The sequence below is a fragment of the Bufo gargarizans genome, chromosome 6, assembly GCF_014858855.1.
Source record: "Bufo gargarizans isolate SCDJY-AF-19 chromosome 6, ASM1485885v1, whole genome shotgun sequence".
In the NCBI taxonomy this organism is placed as follows: Eukaryota; Metazoa; Chordata; class Amphibia; order Anura; family Bufonidae; genus Bufo; species Bufo gargarizans.
In genome coordinates, this window is record NC_058085.1 from 389474854 (window position 1) to 389490766 (window position 15913).

At 47.3% G+C, this 15913-nt stretch overlaps 1 protein-coding gene across 1 annotated transcript in view; it reads left to right on the forward strand.

Annotated features, from left to right (window-relative positions):
* Window positions 1–15913, forward strand: part of LOC122942134 (rho GTPase-activating protein 19-like) — a 41320-nt gene that overhangs the window by 13520 nt on the left and 11887 nt on the right. The window contains exons 5-7 of the mRNA XM_044299629.1: window positions 8511–8737; window positions 9349–9435; window positions 14337–14402. Coding sequence (XP_044155564.1) covers window positions 8511–8737; window positions 9349–9435; window positions 14337–14402 — 380 coding nt within the window. The remainder of the gene's footprint in view (window positions 1–8510; window positions 8738–9348; window positions 9436–14336; window positions 14403–15913) is intronic.

Sequence of the window (15913 nt, forward strand, 5' to 3'; positions counted from 1 at the left end):
ATTCTTGCGTACAAACGTCAAGCAGGCTATTTCTATTAACAACTGTTCGGGGGGAGACACCACCAGCATAGTCAAAGTCTCCTAAATGGACTGGCGGACGTCCCCTGGTTATCCGGGTGGACCTTCTCAACACAGGGGTCTCCTCTTCCCTTAGCAACGAGGTAGAAGAGAGAGGAGCAACAGGAGGATCTCCATCCGTGAGACCTTGGTCAGGAACAACAGGATCCACTAGAGGGGGAGCTGGATCCGGGGCATCTTGAACCGGCTCTTCTGGAAGTGTAGGTACCGGAGCGGGCACCAACAAGTTCAACCATGGTGTCAGAAGCCAATGCATGGGATCAGCGTCATACCTTAGATCACGGACAGCCTGCATAGGATCCTCGGGCCGTATTGATGACTCTGACACAGGGGGTTCAGAGATAGAACTCTCGGCACTGGGTTCTGGTGTCAGGCAGAGCTTTAACCGGTTTCGGTGTACAATTTGGGATCCCCTGCCTTCCCGGGTGATCTCAAGTGTGAGTTCCAACATTTGGGATTGCAGTGACAACATAGGGACTTTGTTCCCATTTACTGTCCAGTTTACTGGTGCGGCGGTTATTTTTTAACCATACCACAGCCCCTATTGTCAAGGGTTCTGCATGGGCTGCTTGGTCATAGTCTCTCTGCTGCCGGTCTCTAGCATAGTCCATACGTTCCTGAACAATAGCTTGGGCCGTATTCAATCGCCTTTGGTGTTCAGCAACCCAGTCGGTATTAGGTAATGGGTTGATGCAATCAGGTAAGAGTACGTCCAAGGAGTGGTCAGCAGGCAATAACCCTTGGCGCCCAAACATCAAATAGAAGGGGGTATACCCGGTGGAACAGTGTATGGTATGATTGTATGTGAACATGAGCTGTGGCAACAGATTAGGCCAATCTCCCCTGGTTTCAGGAGGCACGGTCCTCAGCATCTCTATCAAGGTCTGATTCATTTTTTCACACAATCCATTACCTTGCGGATGGTAGGCCGTCGTCCGGATCTTCTTACAGTTGTGCAGGCGGCACAGTTCATGGAACAGATGGGACTCAAAAGCAGGACCTTGATCGGTGAGGATCTTTTCTGGACAACCGTAGGGCAGGAGGAAGTGTTTCCAGAACAGTTCGGCTGTAGTCTTGGCCGTCTGGTCTCTCACAGGCACCGCTACAACAAACTTAGTGAAATGGTCAATAATAGTCATAGCGTACACATACCCTGAGCGACTAGGTTCCAGCTTCACATGGTCGATGGCGACAAGTTCAAGAGGACGAGTACTTACAATGGGTCTCAGTGGTGCCCTCTGATCATGGTGTTCACCTCGTTTCAAGGTACAGGCTACACACTCTCGACACCACTTCTCCATGTCTTCTCGCATGCCCACCCAGTAAAACCGCTGGCGGATATTTGCCTCAGTCTTTTGGACCCCAAAGTGACCGGATTGATTGTGGTACATCTCCAACACCATACCTGCATCTCGTCGGGGTATGAGAATCTGATGCACCCTCTCGTTGGACACTGGGTCTAGGCTTCTCCGCAGCAACAGGCCCTTTTGTATGAAGAGCTGATGGCGCTGTCTCCACAGTTTGATGAGCTCAGGATCTGTACTCTTACGCCGAATCCTCTCAGGGGTTCTGCCACTGGTGATGAAGTCCAACAATTCACCCAGCACTCTACTTTCAGACTGTAGTTTCACCCACCTTTCTTCTTTGAGTTCAGGCCTACTGGAGGGTGAAGGAACTGCAGCTCTGTTACTGGTAGCCCGAGCCTGATCCTGTTGAGCAAATTTATGGTAGAAGGCCGGCATTTCTACATCTTCCCAAGCATCTCGCACATCATCAGGAGCTGTCTCTGTGGGAAGCCTGGATAAAGCATCAGCATTGTCATTAGTACGTCCAGCACGATATTTTACAGAGAAATCATAGTTGGCGAGGCGAGAGGCCCATCTTTGCTCCAAAGCCCCCAATTTAGCTGTATTTAGATGTGCCAGAGGGTTATTATCAGTGAATGCAATGAAGGGGGTAGCGGCTAGATAATCTTTGAATTTCTCCGTCACTGCCCACACTAATGCCAGGAACTCTAGTTTGAAGGAACTATAATTCTGGTCATTTTTCTCAGCTCCTTTCAAGGAGCGGCTTGCATAAGCTATCACTCTTTCTTTTCCCTCTTGGATCTGGGCTAACACAGCCCCCAGGCCTCGCTTGCTAGCATCAGTATACAGATGGAAGGGCTTGCTGTAGTCTGGATAACCTAACACGGGAGGCTCAGTCAGTTTCTTTTTTAACAACTGGAACGCTATCTCTCTTTCTTCATTCCACTCAATGGGCACTGGAGTTCTAGGACTTTTCTTGGGCTGCCCCCTCAAGAGTTCCTGGATAGGATCGGCTATTTGAGCAAAATGGGGGATAAAACGTCTATAGTAGCCGGCAAAACCAAGGAAACCCCTCACCTCTTTGACGGTAGTGGGGACCGGCCAGTTACGGACAGCCGCTAACTTATCAGGGTCAGGTTGTATGCCCTCTCCGCTTACCACATGCCCCAGGTATTTTACCGCAGGTTTGAGCAAGTGGCACTTGGATGGCTTTACCTTCAGGCCATATTTGATAAGGATTTCAAATACCTCTGCTAAGTGTTTCAGATGGTCTTCATATGTTTTTGAGTACACAATGACGTCATCTAGATACAGCAGCACTGTTTCAAAGTTTTTGTGACCCAAGCACCGTTCCATTAGTCTCTGGAAAGTTCCTGGGGCATTACATAACCCGAACGGCATACAATTGAATTCGAACAGGCCCATGGGAGTGGTGAAAGCCGTCTTTTCCCTATCTGCCGGGGCCATGGGTACTTGCCAGTAGCCACTGGTCAAGTCCAACGTGGAGAAATAGGCAGCGGAGCCCAGAGCAGTTAGTGACTCCTCAATGCGGGGCAGTGGGTACGCGTCTTTGTGGGTTATTTGATTAATTTTTCTATAGTCCACGCAGAAACGGATACCACCATCCTTCTTCTTTACAAGGACCAGGGGTGCCGCCCACGGGCTACGACTGTCCCGGATTACATTAGAGTCTTTCATCTCTTGGATCATTTCCTTTACAGTCTGATAGGAAGTAGGCGGTAAGGGTCTGTATCTCTCCTTGATAGGAGGATGAGAGCCAGTAGGTATGGTGTGTTGTATGGCACTAACCTCTCCATAATCAGTAGCATGTTTACTGAAGGCCTGGTGGTGCTCTTTGACAAGCTGTAGTATCCCCTCTTGTTGACGTTGGGGGGTAGTCTCGTCCCCGACATGGAGCTCTTCCCACCAGGGCACTTGTGACTGGGGCACCGGCGGACATCCGCTGACTACAGCTGGCGGCTTTTCTGTCACTGGAAGACGGATGATGTCTTGGAAGAACACCTGAGAAAGCTGGGCAACAGGGTCATGCTTAGTAAGCGCAACAGGATGATCACTCAGGTTAATCAGACGGACAGGTACTTTACCTTGGGAGACGTTCACCAGGCACTTGGCAGCTCTCACGTAAGGGTAGTTCTCCATCTGGATTGGTTCCACCAGGGCTGGATAATCTTGGCCTTGGACTCCCAGGACAGCACGACACCATAAGAGAGTTTGGGAATTAGGAGGCAAAGTCACAGGCTTATTATCACGAATCCTGGCAGTACAAATTTCTCCTTTCCCGTTAGCAAACCTCTGCTGGGCACTTAACACAGTGATAGTCTTTTGAATCACCCTCTTGGATGCAGAGGAAGCAGTGGGCAGAGTCTGGTGTAATACGGCAAGTATTTCTGCATAACAGTTTAAGACATTGGTGCCTAGAATGACAGGATGTCCTCCTCTGTCGCCGGCCTGTACTACTATCACCCCCTGTTGAGGCAAGGTTACTTCTCCCACCTGCAGGGTGGGTTCCCAGTATCCATGGATCTTTACTGGTTTGCCATTGCTGGCGACAATCTCTACCCAGGATTCAGGCGGCTGGGTCAATTGGTTGGTGTCCCAGAATCTTTCAAAGGCGGGCAGCTGAATAGTAGTGACCTGAGACCCAGTATCTAATAGGGCTTCAAAGGGGACCCCGTTAATCTCCACATTGATTTTAGGATGGGATCCTACATACCGTGGCATCCAATTTGGATCTTTTGGACCTAGTGTTCTACCTCCCGAGGGGTGGTCCTCAGCCTCAGGGGTTGCCCGTTTAACTGCCAGCAAGTGGATTCTGTGTGTCCCATCTTTTTGCAGTATGTACACACGGGCCGCTTGCGACCCCTAGTGCGCCTCCCAGGATCCCTGGGGTGAGTCTCTTGGTATGGAGGTGGGAACGGCTTAGAGGGTGACAGGAACTCCTCTTCTGACATCATAGGTTTTTCCCATTCCTCCATTTTTCTGCACACTCTCTCTAGGCTTTTAGTGAGGTGATTTACTTGCTCTGTCAGCATGGCGATAGTATCGGTAGCTGTAGCCTGAACAGCTTGACCGGCCTCAGCTCGGTTAATGATAAACGGTTTTGACCTGCAGGCTGATAACTCAGGTGGGGTGTTCAACTCTGTAGATACTGCTGACCCCAGAATTTTTATAGCCAGTTCTTTAAAGTCCAGAAAGGTACTGTTAGGGTGTTGGGCGGACAGCATCTTTAATTGGGTCCTTATTTGCTCACTAGACACTCCGGTAATAAATTGTTCCCTCAGGGTCTGATCCTGGTTATCAGCTTCCTTGGGATCTATCTGAATTACAGCCCCCAAAGCCTCCTGAAGTGATAGGGCATAGTCACGGAGGGACTCACCGGGCCTCTGTTTCTTGCCAAAGAAGTGCATCTTTATCTCTGAGGCAGTCCTCGTTTCAAAAGTGGCCCTGAGGCGGGTGAATATCTGCTCTAGAGTACTCCGTTCCGCAGCAGGCCAGGATAATACCTCTCTGCGGGCAGCCCCCTCCAGTTGCGCTAGCAAGATTTCCATTTGCTGATCGGCATTTATGGGGTATAGTTTGAATAAGGCCAGCAACTTTTCCTTAAAGTCCCTTAGGGTATGGGCCTCTCCGTTATAGCGGGGAAACCATGGGGCCCCAAAATAGTAAGGCATGGTAAAGGGCATCATGCTGGGGGCTATAGGATGATTAGGAGCCGCAAGCTCTCCCGGGTCCGGCTGCTCGGCAACTCCCGGATCTGACATGTTAACTTATTACGAGGTGGCTGCTGGTGACTAAAGGGGCCGGAACAATCCCCTTCCCTCCGGATACAAGTTCTTACCGGTATCGCCGGGTTCGCGCAGGCCAAATCTCGTGAGACTCCGGACGTCCTGTGTACGCGGTGACGTTGCTGACGCAGGAAAAGCAGGGCCGCGGCGGTGCGATGATGAAGAGGGCGGGATTCTCTGTGTCTTTGAAGGGATCCGCCCACGGAGGTCCTCAGCAGCGCGGGAAACTTTACTCCAGGCGGCCGGTGGCCATCTTGATCACGATTCCCTGACAGCAAGCAGGGTGTTGCAAAGTCCAATAAATCACAGTCCACAAGTACGATTTTCTCTCTGGGGGTAGCGCAACACAGTACAGCGTCTCTGATTCCTCCCAGGCACAATTTCAATCCACCGGCTTGGAAATAAAGGGTACAGTCTTTGTAATACGGTGGTGGAATAGTTAAAGCACACAGTTCACACTTCTCTGCACTGTAGAAGTATGCGGATCCTGTTCGTGACGCCAAAAAGAGCGATGCAGTGTCCCAGGGGGTCAGTAGTGTATGCTGGGCTTTGTAGTGCAGATTGACCACTAACCTGGGATCCACTGTCGTCTTCAATTGGGGCAAATACTGGAACAGGCAGGTATTTAACAGTTCGTGACGCCAGTGTCAATTAAACGGTGACACGCCGTGTATGGTATTGTAGAAGAATGAAGCAAGCATAGGATAGCCAACAAAAACTGGAACTTTTACTGAATATCAGTGGATACAGCTGGTTCTTGGGAGTACAGAATGGCCGGTCTTAGCAAGGCATTATACAGAGTGTTGATTACAGGAGATGCAGTACAGGCGGTTTGCACACTATTCCTGACTGGTCCTGCTACATGTGACTTTCTCTCCAAGGTCTAATGCCCTATAGCTGGCGTACCCTTGAAGCTGTCTTTATATAGTACCTCCTCTGTTGTCTTGAGTACCTCTTGCTTTATCTGATCGGCCTCTGTGGTATTCTGTGTCTTCAGGCTGTTTAGCTATGCCCTTCTGACTTCTATGCATAAGGACTCAGGAGGGGAACCCTCTCTGTACTGAGTCTGGAAACTTCTACCCTTCTGAGCTAGGCCCTAGCCTATTTATACTGAACTGGGGGCTCCCTCTGCTGGCTGTTATAAGGATTGCCGGTAACCGGCCTGACTGGCTTAAAGGGAACTACACACTCAAATCTAGCAGTGTCGGGTAGCCTACCCGTATGCTGCACGTGTGTGTAATCTACTGTATATCTGCAGTGCAGGGGGAGGATGGCTAGATTGCTCACACCCACAAATATTCATGAGGGAAAGCTCAGTGATTGTTGTTATACGCTCCCACAGTATGTAAAAAACAAGTCACTATGCAAAGGTGTTTTTGTTTAGTTTTTTTTGTGATATATATATATATTTTATATCTCTCATACTTAAAGGAGGTGTCTGGGTTCAGAGCTGAACCCGGACATCCCTCCATTTTCACCTCGGCAGCCCCCCTGACTTTAGCATCGGAGCAGTTCGTGCTCCGATGTTCTCCTTTGGGCATTTTTTTTAGATCCTGTGATGTACCGGGGCTCTCTATGGCGCTGCCAGGAAGCCCAGTGACGTCACTGGCACTGATGGGTGGGATTTAGCGCTGCCCTAGCCAGTGAAACGGCTAGGGCAGCGCTAAAGCCTGTGCATCAGAGCCAGTGAAGTTTCCGCCCAGCAGTGTGTTATTGAGAACAAGAGCTCGTGCCCTGCGCGATCTAGCACAGGGCAAGGGAGCGCATCGAAGCATGAGATGCTCCGATGCTAACATCAGGGGTGCTACCTGGGTGAAAATAAGGGGTATATCCGGGTTCAGCCTGGACAACCCCTTTAACTCGTGTGTGTGTATATGTAAGTCTGGATGAGTTTTGTAATGTGTGTCCCCCCCCCTTCCTCCCCATAACTCAGATAACCCCTTTAATATCTGATCGGTGAGAGTCCGACAACCAGCACCACCACCGATCAGATGTTTCCTACAGCCTCCGATGCTGGAACTAGCTCATGAATGGAGCAGGAAGCACAGCGCCGTTCAAAATGTAGTGGCCGTGCTGGGTACTGCAGCCGCACGCTCATTAAAGTAAATGGGAGCACTGCCACTACACTTTAAATTGAGCTGTGCTTCTGGATAAAGTCCTATTTCCAGCAATGGAGACTGCAGGGAATAGCTGATCTGTGGAAGTGCAGGGTGTCAGAACTGATATTAATGACCTAAGCTGAGGATAATATGGGAAAACAGGTTTTGTTTTTAGTTTTTAATTCTTGACTTGATTCTGTGATCATTCTGTCTTTTGTACTGTTCACAGCAATACTTCTTTATTGCTGAGAACTTTATTTTTTCATTTTATTTTTTCTTCCCCTGGCATTCTATTATACACAACCATAGGAGTGGTAACATGGCAGGTATGGGCTTCTTCTGAAAAAGATGGCTGGCTAGCCCCCCTCTAACTGCTCAGATGCTGTAGTCGCTATTGACTATGGCATTTGAGGGGTTAAACGCCAGGGTCTGACTTCTTGTCTATTTCTGCCACTTCAGGAGGATGTCATCTAATTATCACAGCCCGCACCCACTGTGTATGGATACGCTCACTAGCTGTTCATTTCCTGGCAACTAAGGACGTACATTTTATAGGATTTTTACTATGACAGGACTTGTACCTATTAAAAAATAAAATAAAAAACCTGCGACCTCTCAGACATTACTACAGCTGTGGTGCCATGGCCCAAGCTAGCCAGTGCAAGAACACCGCTTGTTAGCTGATCTCTGGCTCATAGATGGAGGGTCTCAAGCAGCCCCCATTTTGTCATTTATATGGTCTTTTTGTTGCAGACCCTAAGCCCGGTGCTCCCCGGAGCGATGTAACTCGCATCCATTATCGTAAATGCTGTGCATTATCTGCGCTCTTGTTGCTGCTGAATGGATTACGTTTGCAGCAGATTCCTATTAAGTAGACCTTTTTAGGTGGGCTTGGTGGGTGCTCTTGCACCCAGTAAGATGTCAGACCCTGTGTGATGCATTAATACAGAAGGGTCCACTCTTCTGGAAGATTCTCTTTAGACCACCCAACGAGATGGTTCTGGTTGCGTCTCTATGGTCATAGCTTTGCTGATCCCTTATGATCCGGCGTAGGTGACAGCCGCTATCCTATCTGAAATAGGCACAGCGGCCTCTGCTGAGTCCAACGCGTGACATTGTGTGCGCTGGATATGAAGAAGATGAAGACCGTCTCATTGCGCCATGTATTTTATTTTTAACTGGCGTATTTTTTTTATATATTTTTTTTTTCCTCTTCACAGATCTAATGCTTCTTGATGACAAGGGTAACCGGACGGGGGCACCTGATAAGGAGCGACAAATGGAGGCTCTGCAACTTCTGTTTTTACTTCTCCCGTCCTCCAACAGGAATCTTCTCAAACTGCTACTGGATCTCCTGTACCAAACGGCCAAAAAACAGGACCGCAACAAGATGTCCGCCCACAACCTGGCGCTGATGTTTGCCCCACACATCGTATGGCCCAAGAATGTAAGCAGCCAGAATCCTGACTCGTAGGAGGAATATTTCGCCAGGCAATTTGTCGCTCATAGAGATGCCAGCCTTGGTGGGGAGCGAAGCAGCTGCTGCTTCTACAGAGATTCCCTGCGGATGGAGGCGATAAAAACAGCAGATTCTGAAACTGTGGCTGATTTCAGACACATGTAAATGCTTCTCAGAGGTCTAAAGTATGGGGGGGGGGGGGGGGGCAGTGATTTTTCTAGACTTTGTAAGTTGCACTAGTGCAGAACACTAGGTCAGTTGTAGGCAACCTCCAGTTGTTGTGAAACTACAACTCCCAGCATGCATACTTACCGTACTCTGCTCTTCTCTGAACTCCCATAGAAATGAATGGAGCATGCTGGGACTTGTAGTTTCACAGCACCTGGATCAGAAGGTGGCTGCCCCCTGACTAGGAGCAAGGTGCAAACTCATTATCATGGCGTTTGAAAATGAAGGATCGAAGATTGCAGACTCATCAGATCAATATTTAGCTAAAAATGTCCATTTGGGAATAGCCTAAGTTGACTTTTGATGTAAATTGTATCAAGTTCTAAATATCGGATTGTTTCAGGATATTACTTTATTACTTGCATTTTTAGGTCACTGCAAATGATTTGCAAGAACATATAATAAAGCTGACCAACGGAGTCACCTTCATGATTAAACACTCTCAAAAACTTTTTAAGGTAAGTGCGCACGTTATAAATGATACTAAGTTACCGTACTGTGGGTTTCACAGTACTCTGTCCCCTCACTCTAATGCATGTAACTATATGGTCATGTCTATTTTTGCAATTAATTATTTTCTGTTATTCCTGTAATGAATCTAAGGCTACTTTCACACTAGCGTTCGTCGGTCCGCTCGTGAGTTCCATTTGAAGGGGCTCACGAGCAGACCCGAACGCAGCCGTCCAGCCCTAATGCAGTCTGAATGGAGCGGATCCGCTCAGACTGCATCAGTCTGGCGGCGTTCAGCCTCCGCTCCGCTCGCCTCCGCACGGACAGGCGGACAGCTGAACGCTGCTTGCAGCGTTCGGGTGTCCGCCTGGCCGTGCGGAGGCGTGCGGATCCGTCCAGACTTACAATGTAAGTCAATGGGGACGGATCCGTATGAAGATGCCACAATATGGCTCAATCTTCAAGCGGATCCGTCCCCCATTGACTTTACATTGAAAGTCTGGACGGATCCGTACGAGGCTATTTTCACACTTAGCTTTTATATGCCAATATAATGCAGACGGATCCGTACTGAACGGAGCCTCCGTCTGCATTATTATGATCGGATCCGTTCAGAACGGATCCGACCGAACGCTAGTGTGAAAGTAGCCTAAAATGGGCAATGAAGACCCTTTTATAATAGTCAATTCGAATTGTCATTTTTCAGCGGCATTGCCATGTCTCCGTGGTAACAGACTACAAACAAAAGCCCTTTATAGTCTGATCAGGCAGTTGTATAGATAGATATTAATTTGTCCTTTTCTTGTCTGTTAGCACGAAGACAGGTCAGCAAAAGGCCGTAGACTCAAAGTAATAGATTTATTTTAATTTTTATTTATTTATTTATTAAAAGAACATTTTAATAATCAGTGTTTCTCTAAGAAAGCATTCCACCCTCTTAAAGGGGTTATCCAAACATGAAAAACACTAACACTGCCTGGGCCCCTCATACAGAGAACACTTACTTGGTCCCCAACGCCTGCGTCCTTGCAGATCCCTCCACGGCCATCACTGCATCTTCCACAAGGGGTGCAGGTCAGCGGCATGGCCCCCCCATCAGTCAGTTTAGTAAATGACTGACGGGGGGCCTATAGAAGTCTGCTCTAGGGAGAAAGGGTTGTTTTTTCTCTGATGAAATAATAGTTTATTACAAGTAGTATTCACCTGTACTATTAAAGCTAAATTTTGTTGAAAGTAAATTTTTATGGGGCAGAATTTAATTTATTTTTTAGTTGAAAATGCACTCACTATTGCAACGTGTGTTTTATTAATAAAAAATAAAAAATATCTCCTACTGTTGAGTCTTATGGCCCTTACCATGGGGACTTGGGTCTGGTTTATTTATTTTTTGTCTGTAGTCTGTCACCATGGAAACATAAAATAGATTACAAAGTTTCTTATATTCACCTGTCTTATTGATTTATGCAAATACGTTTTTTTGAAAGTACAGTGGCCACTGAAATACAGTATTACCAGTAAATTTAAACATTGATCCACTCCTGTTCCCAGGGCCCCGCTGGCAGCTACTTCTAGCCCACAGGAAATGACCGCTCTGAGTCTTACTATGGAATTTTTTTTGCCCCAATAGGATATATGACAGCATTCAGGATCCTGGGGAAAGCTATCTGAAAACCCTCGTGCAGGGATCATCAACTTCTGGCTCTCCAGGTGTTCTGAAACTACAACTCCATTCACTTTTATGCATGCCTGGAGTTGTAGTTTCACAGCAGCTAGAGTGCCGAAAGTTGCTGATCCCTGCCCTAGTGGGAGCTATAATTCCATACCCAGCATCCTACAACTTTACCAGATCCAGCTGATTGTGTTCTCTCTTGCTGTGGCCCATTTAACGGTACTGGTTCTGGAATACTGTGAATTCCCACCGGACTGCCTTCAAGCAGTCCCCCATTATTATATGTTAGATAAATGGATGTTAACAGCTCTCGGCCCAGTGACCAGAGCTAAGTATGAGAAGGTCATCCCCCTAATTGCGTTCAGGCGGGAGCCCTGTGCATCCCTGGGCCAGCACTTGTCTAACTGTCTTGATGAATGTGGGGTGAGATGCCAGATCTACAAATCCATGTAGTTGTGGTAACCCAATGGCTCCGCTCCTCCCGTCTGTGTACCGTGGTGCAGAATATCAAGTAAGATGCACTAGTGAACGTCGCCCCCACCCCGTGTGGAGCAAGCGGGCGTGAAAACCTGGATTCAGATCAATTATTTATACTGTTCACATCCCTTGTGATTGGTTTTTAGAAATAATCTTTTTTAATTACAGTGAATGTCTACCATTTTGATCACTGTTATTTTGGGTTCCAGTGTTTAAATTGTTGGTAGAAAGTGTGTAACTCTGCCCCATCACATGACAATGGGGCTGATTATCATCACATGGATCCAAGGCATCCTCCAATATCTTCTCCCCCCCCCCCCCCCCTTTATAGAGAGCTTCACATGGGAGCCACCACTAGGGGGAGCTTGGAACATTACTGAATACAGATTGGTTAAAGTGGCCACCACCAATCCCCAGGATGAAGAGGCCCAAGTGCCATATAAAAGCTGCTTCTCCTTATTCTGAGCACAGCATGGGGTTTCTGGGATGTAAATACTGATGTCCTATCCTGGGGATAGGTTACCAATATATACCGTAATTGGTGCGGGTCAGACTTCCCCCACCAGTCAGCTGTTTGAAGGGCCCACGACGCTTGGACAAGTGCTGCAGCCTATTCCTCAGCCTGTGACATCACATCCATCCGTCTTTGCGCAGCCCATTCACATGTATCGCTAGTTTCACACTTGCAGCGGGTCTCTGGCAGGGAACAGCATTCCGTGAGGTTTGTAAGACTTCTGGCCCCGTTCGCTATAATGGCGACTGGCGGAGAGATCCGGCAATTATGCAGAGAATTGGCCAGAAGAAAACCGCTGCCTAAGTGAATATCATTGAGATGCAATACCAAGTACAGCCATGATACAATGTATGGCGCTGTGCTTGGTATGCTATGGAACGGACACATCACTTGCCCAAGCAATGTGGCCCCTTCAGAGAGCTGATCAGCTGGAGTTTTGGGAGTTGAACCATCACTGATCTGATTAGCAAACCTAGGGCTCATGCACTCGACCATGTATTTTTTCCGCATCCGATCTGCATTTTTTGCTGATGTGATGCGGACCCATTGAAATGAATGGGTCCGCATCCTATGTGCTGTCTGCGTCCGTATGTCCTTTCTGTAGCCCTGCAAAAAAGAATAGAACATCTTCTATTTTCGTTTTGCAATAGGTAAAATAGGCATTGTTGCAGTGGATCCAAACAAAAAAACTGGATGCAACATGGATGTCACAGGGACGTCCTCTGTATTTTTTGCAGATCCTCGTTTTGCGGAACGGAAAATGCATACTGTCTTATGCATGAGCCCCTATCCTCAGGAGTGATCAGCAAAACTTAAAGGCATTTTCCAGTTGGCGCAAGTTATCCCACATGATGGGTGATGGCTAAGATCGCCGCGGGTCCTTCTGTTGGGACCGCCACTGAGAACAGGGACCCCCCAAAGTTAATGGTGCGGTGGGTCAGGCATGTGTGCTACCGCTCCATTAATTTCTGGAGTGCTGTAATCATTGAGATGAATGGAGCGGCAGTAGCAATTAATTTAAATCTGCCCTTTCTATGTTTAGGAGTCCAGTGGGCGGTCCTATCAGTGATTGTCAGCTATTTCTGTATGCACAGTCATGGAGGGAGACTCGCTCATTAGAGGGACCTCCCTCTGGACTCCTAAGCACAGAGAGGGCATTGAGTTTAATGTATAACCTACAAGTTATACTGCATCTATTGCCTTAAAACCATATATTCATCTGCTCAGCTCCTCCTGCCCTATAACCTGCTGCCTTCAGATTAGGGATTGTCCGATATTGATATTTTATTTTTTTTATTTTTTTTAGAGCCGATACCGATAATCTGTTAACTTTCAGGCCGATAGCCGATAATTTATACCGATTTATTTTATATCTCATAAAAAATATATAGATATAATTAGTTGGCAGTCACTGAAGTGGTGGAAATTTGCATTTGGCACTAGTATATTATAAATTAATAAAGCCCTTAGTTGGTAGTCAATTTATAATTTACATTTATAATATACTAGTGCCAATTTCCACCCCATCCCCCCTCCTCACTGACTTTATTAACCCCGATCACACCTCAGATCAGCCCTTTATTAACCCCGATCACACCTCAGATCAGCCCTTTATTAACCCCGATCAGACCTCAGATCAGCCCTTTATTAACCCCGATCACACCTCAGATCAGCCCTTTATTAACCCCGATCACACCTCAGATGAATAAAATAAAAAAACTCCTCACCTCTCCTGCGCCGCGGCTCCTCTTCATCGCACTACGTTCCTGACTCTGTATGGGGTCAGGACAGTGCAGCGCACGGGCCCCATCAAAGACCAGCGTGAGTCAGAATTGGAAGTGCTTGCTGCGCTTCTTCCCGGCACCTGATGCATACTAGTGCGCGCTTCCATAATGGAAGCGCTCACTAGTATTCGCTTTTCACGCATTATCGGTATATCTGCAAGGTTAGATGCCGATACCGATAATGCACAAAATTCTTAATATCGGCCGATTAATATTGGTACTTCCCATAATCGGTCGATCCCTACTTCAGATTACATTGCATTTTATCGTGACCTTCCCTTTTTAAAAGAATCGTGAGCCCAGCAGATAGAACTGCTAATTACACGTCCACTATACAGCCGTGCAGCAACTGCCATCCCACTGTCTTCACTTGCATATGGATTCACGACTGTGAGCGAACTGCATATATGTACTAATAAAATGGATTGCCGAAGGTTTCTAAACGCAGTTCTGCTTTGGTTTTAGGCTCCTGCTTATATACGGGAATATGCCCGGCTGTACTTCAGCGGCAGCAAAACCCCCGCCTCCAAGGTAAGAATGTGAGCCGTATAGTGGGTTGTAGTGCCCGGTACTGCACCAGCACATGACTGTAAAGGCGAAGTAATGTATCCACACTCAACTACTGGTACTCATAATGATGACCTATCCTTGGGTCATCAGTATCTGATTGATTGGGGGGGGGAATCTGACTCCCGGGACCCCTGGTGATCAGCTGTTTGAAGGGGCTGCACCACTTCTACTATACGAAGCACAGCGCCATACATTATATAGTGGCTATAGTTGGTATTGCAGATCAGTCCCATCAACTTAAATGAGGCTGAGCTGCACAAAGGCTGAGGAAGAGGCCACGGCGGTCACATATGATCGGCTGAGGTGATGGAATTGGACCCAAACCGATCAGATACTTATGCTTTGAAGGAAGTTCAAACCGCACCACAAGCCGGTGCCAGTCATGCCGTATCCTGCCCATTATCCTTGCTCCATGAACTAAAGTGAACTACATCTATTGATTTTATTTATATTTTTTTTAAATGTCAATGACCTGAATCGCCACTGTAATAACTTTGTATGCATCTGATGGTCAGCAATACCTGCACAGACTGTAACCTCTTTCATGTGCGTTACTTACAGTTTTGGACTGGGTTTCCCTAGGGCCACCAGTGAACACACGACATATCTTCAGCAAGTTCTGATCAGTTTTCTGTGAATCGTTCCATAAGTGGCACTGGCTCCAAATGGTTGTCTTCTGCTGAACCTCTGAGACCATTAGGCCCCTTGCAGACGAGCGTGTCCGGATGTGTCCCGGTGCATTGCGGCAAACCCGCGCGAGTAGTCAGTTTTGACTGCGATTGCATTCCGTTCAGTTTTTTTTTCGCGGGTGCAATGTGTTTTGCACGTGCGTGATAAAAAACAGACTGTGGTACCCAAGTTTGTGTAGATTGCTATTATTTTCCCTTATAACCATGTTATAAGGGAAAATAATACATTCTGAATGCAGGATGCATAGTACAATAGGGCTGGACGGGTTAAAAAAATAAATATATATATTTTAACTCTCCTTAATCCACTTGTTTGCGCAGCCCGGCTTCTCTTCTGTCTTCATCTGTGAGGAAAAGGACCTTTTGATGACGTCACCACAGCTCCTTTACCCAGGTCCTGAAGACAGAAGAGATGCCGGCTGCGCGAACAAGTGGATTAAGGTGAGTTAAATTTTGTTATTTTTATTTTTATTTATTTTTTTAAACCCCTCCAGCGCTATTGTACTATGCATTCTATATTCAGAATGCTATTATTTTCCCTTATAACCATGTTATAAGGGAAAATAATAATGATCGGGTCTCCATCCCGATCGTCTCCTAGCAACCATGCATGAAAATCGCACCGCATCCGCACTTGCTTGCGGATGCTTGCGATTTTCACGCAACCCCATTCATTTCTACGGGGCCTGCGTTACGTGAAAAACGCAGAAAGAGGAGCATGCTGCGATTTTCACGCAACGCATAAGTGATGCGTGAAAAATCACCGCTCATGTGAACAGCCCC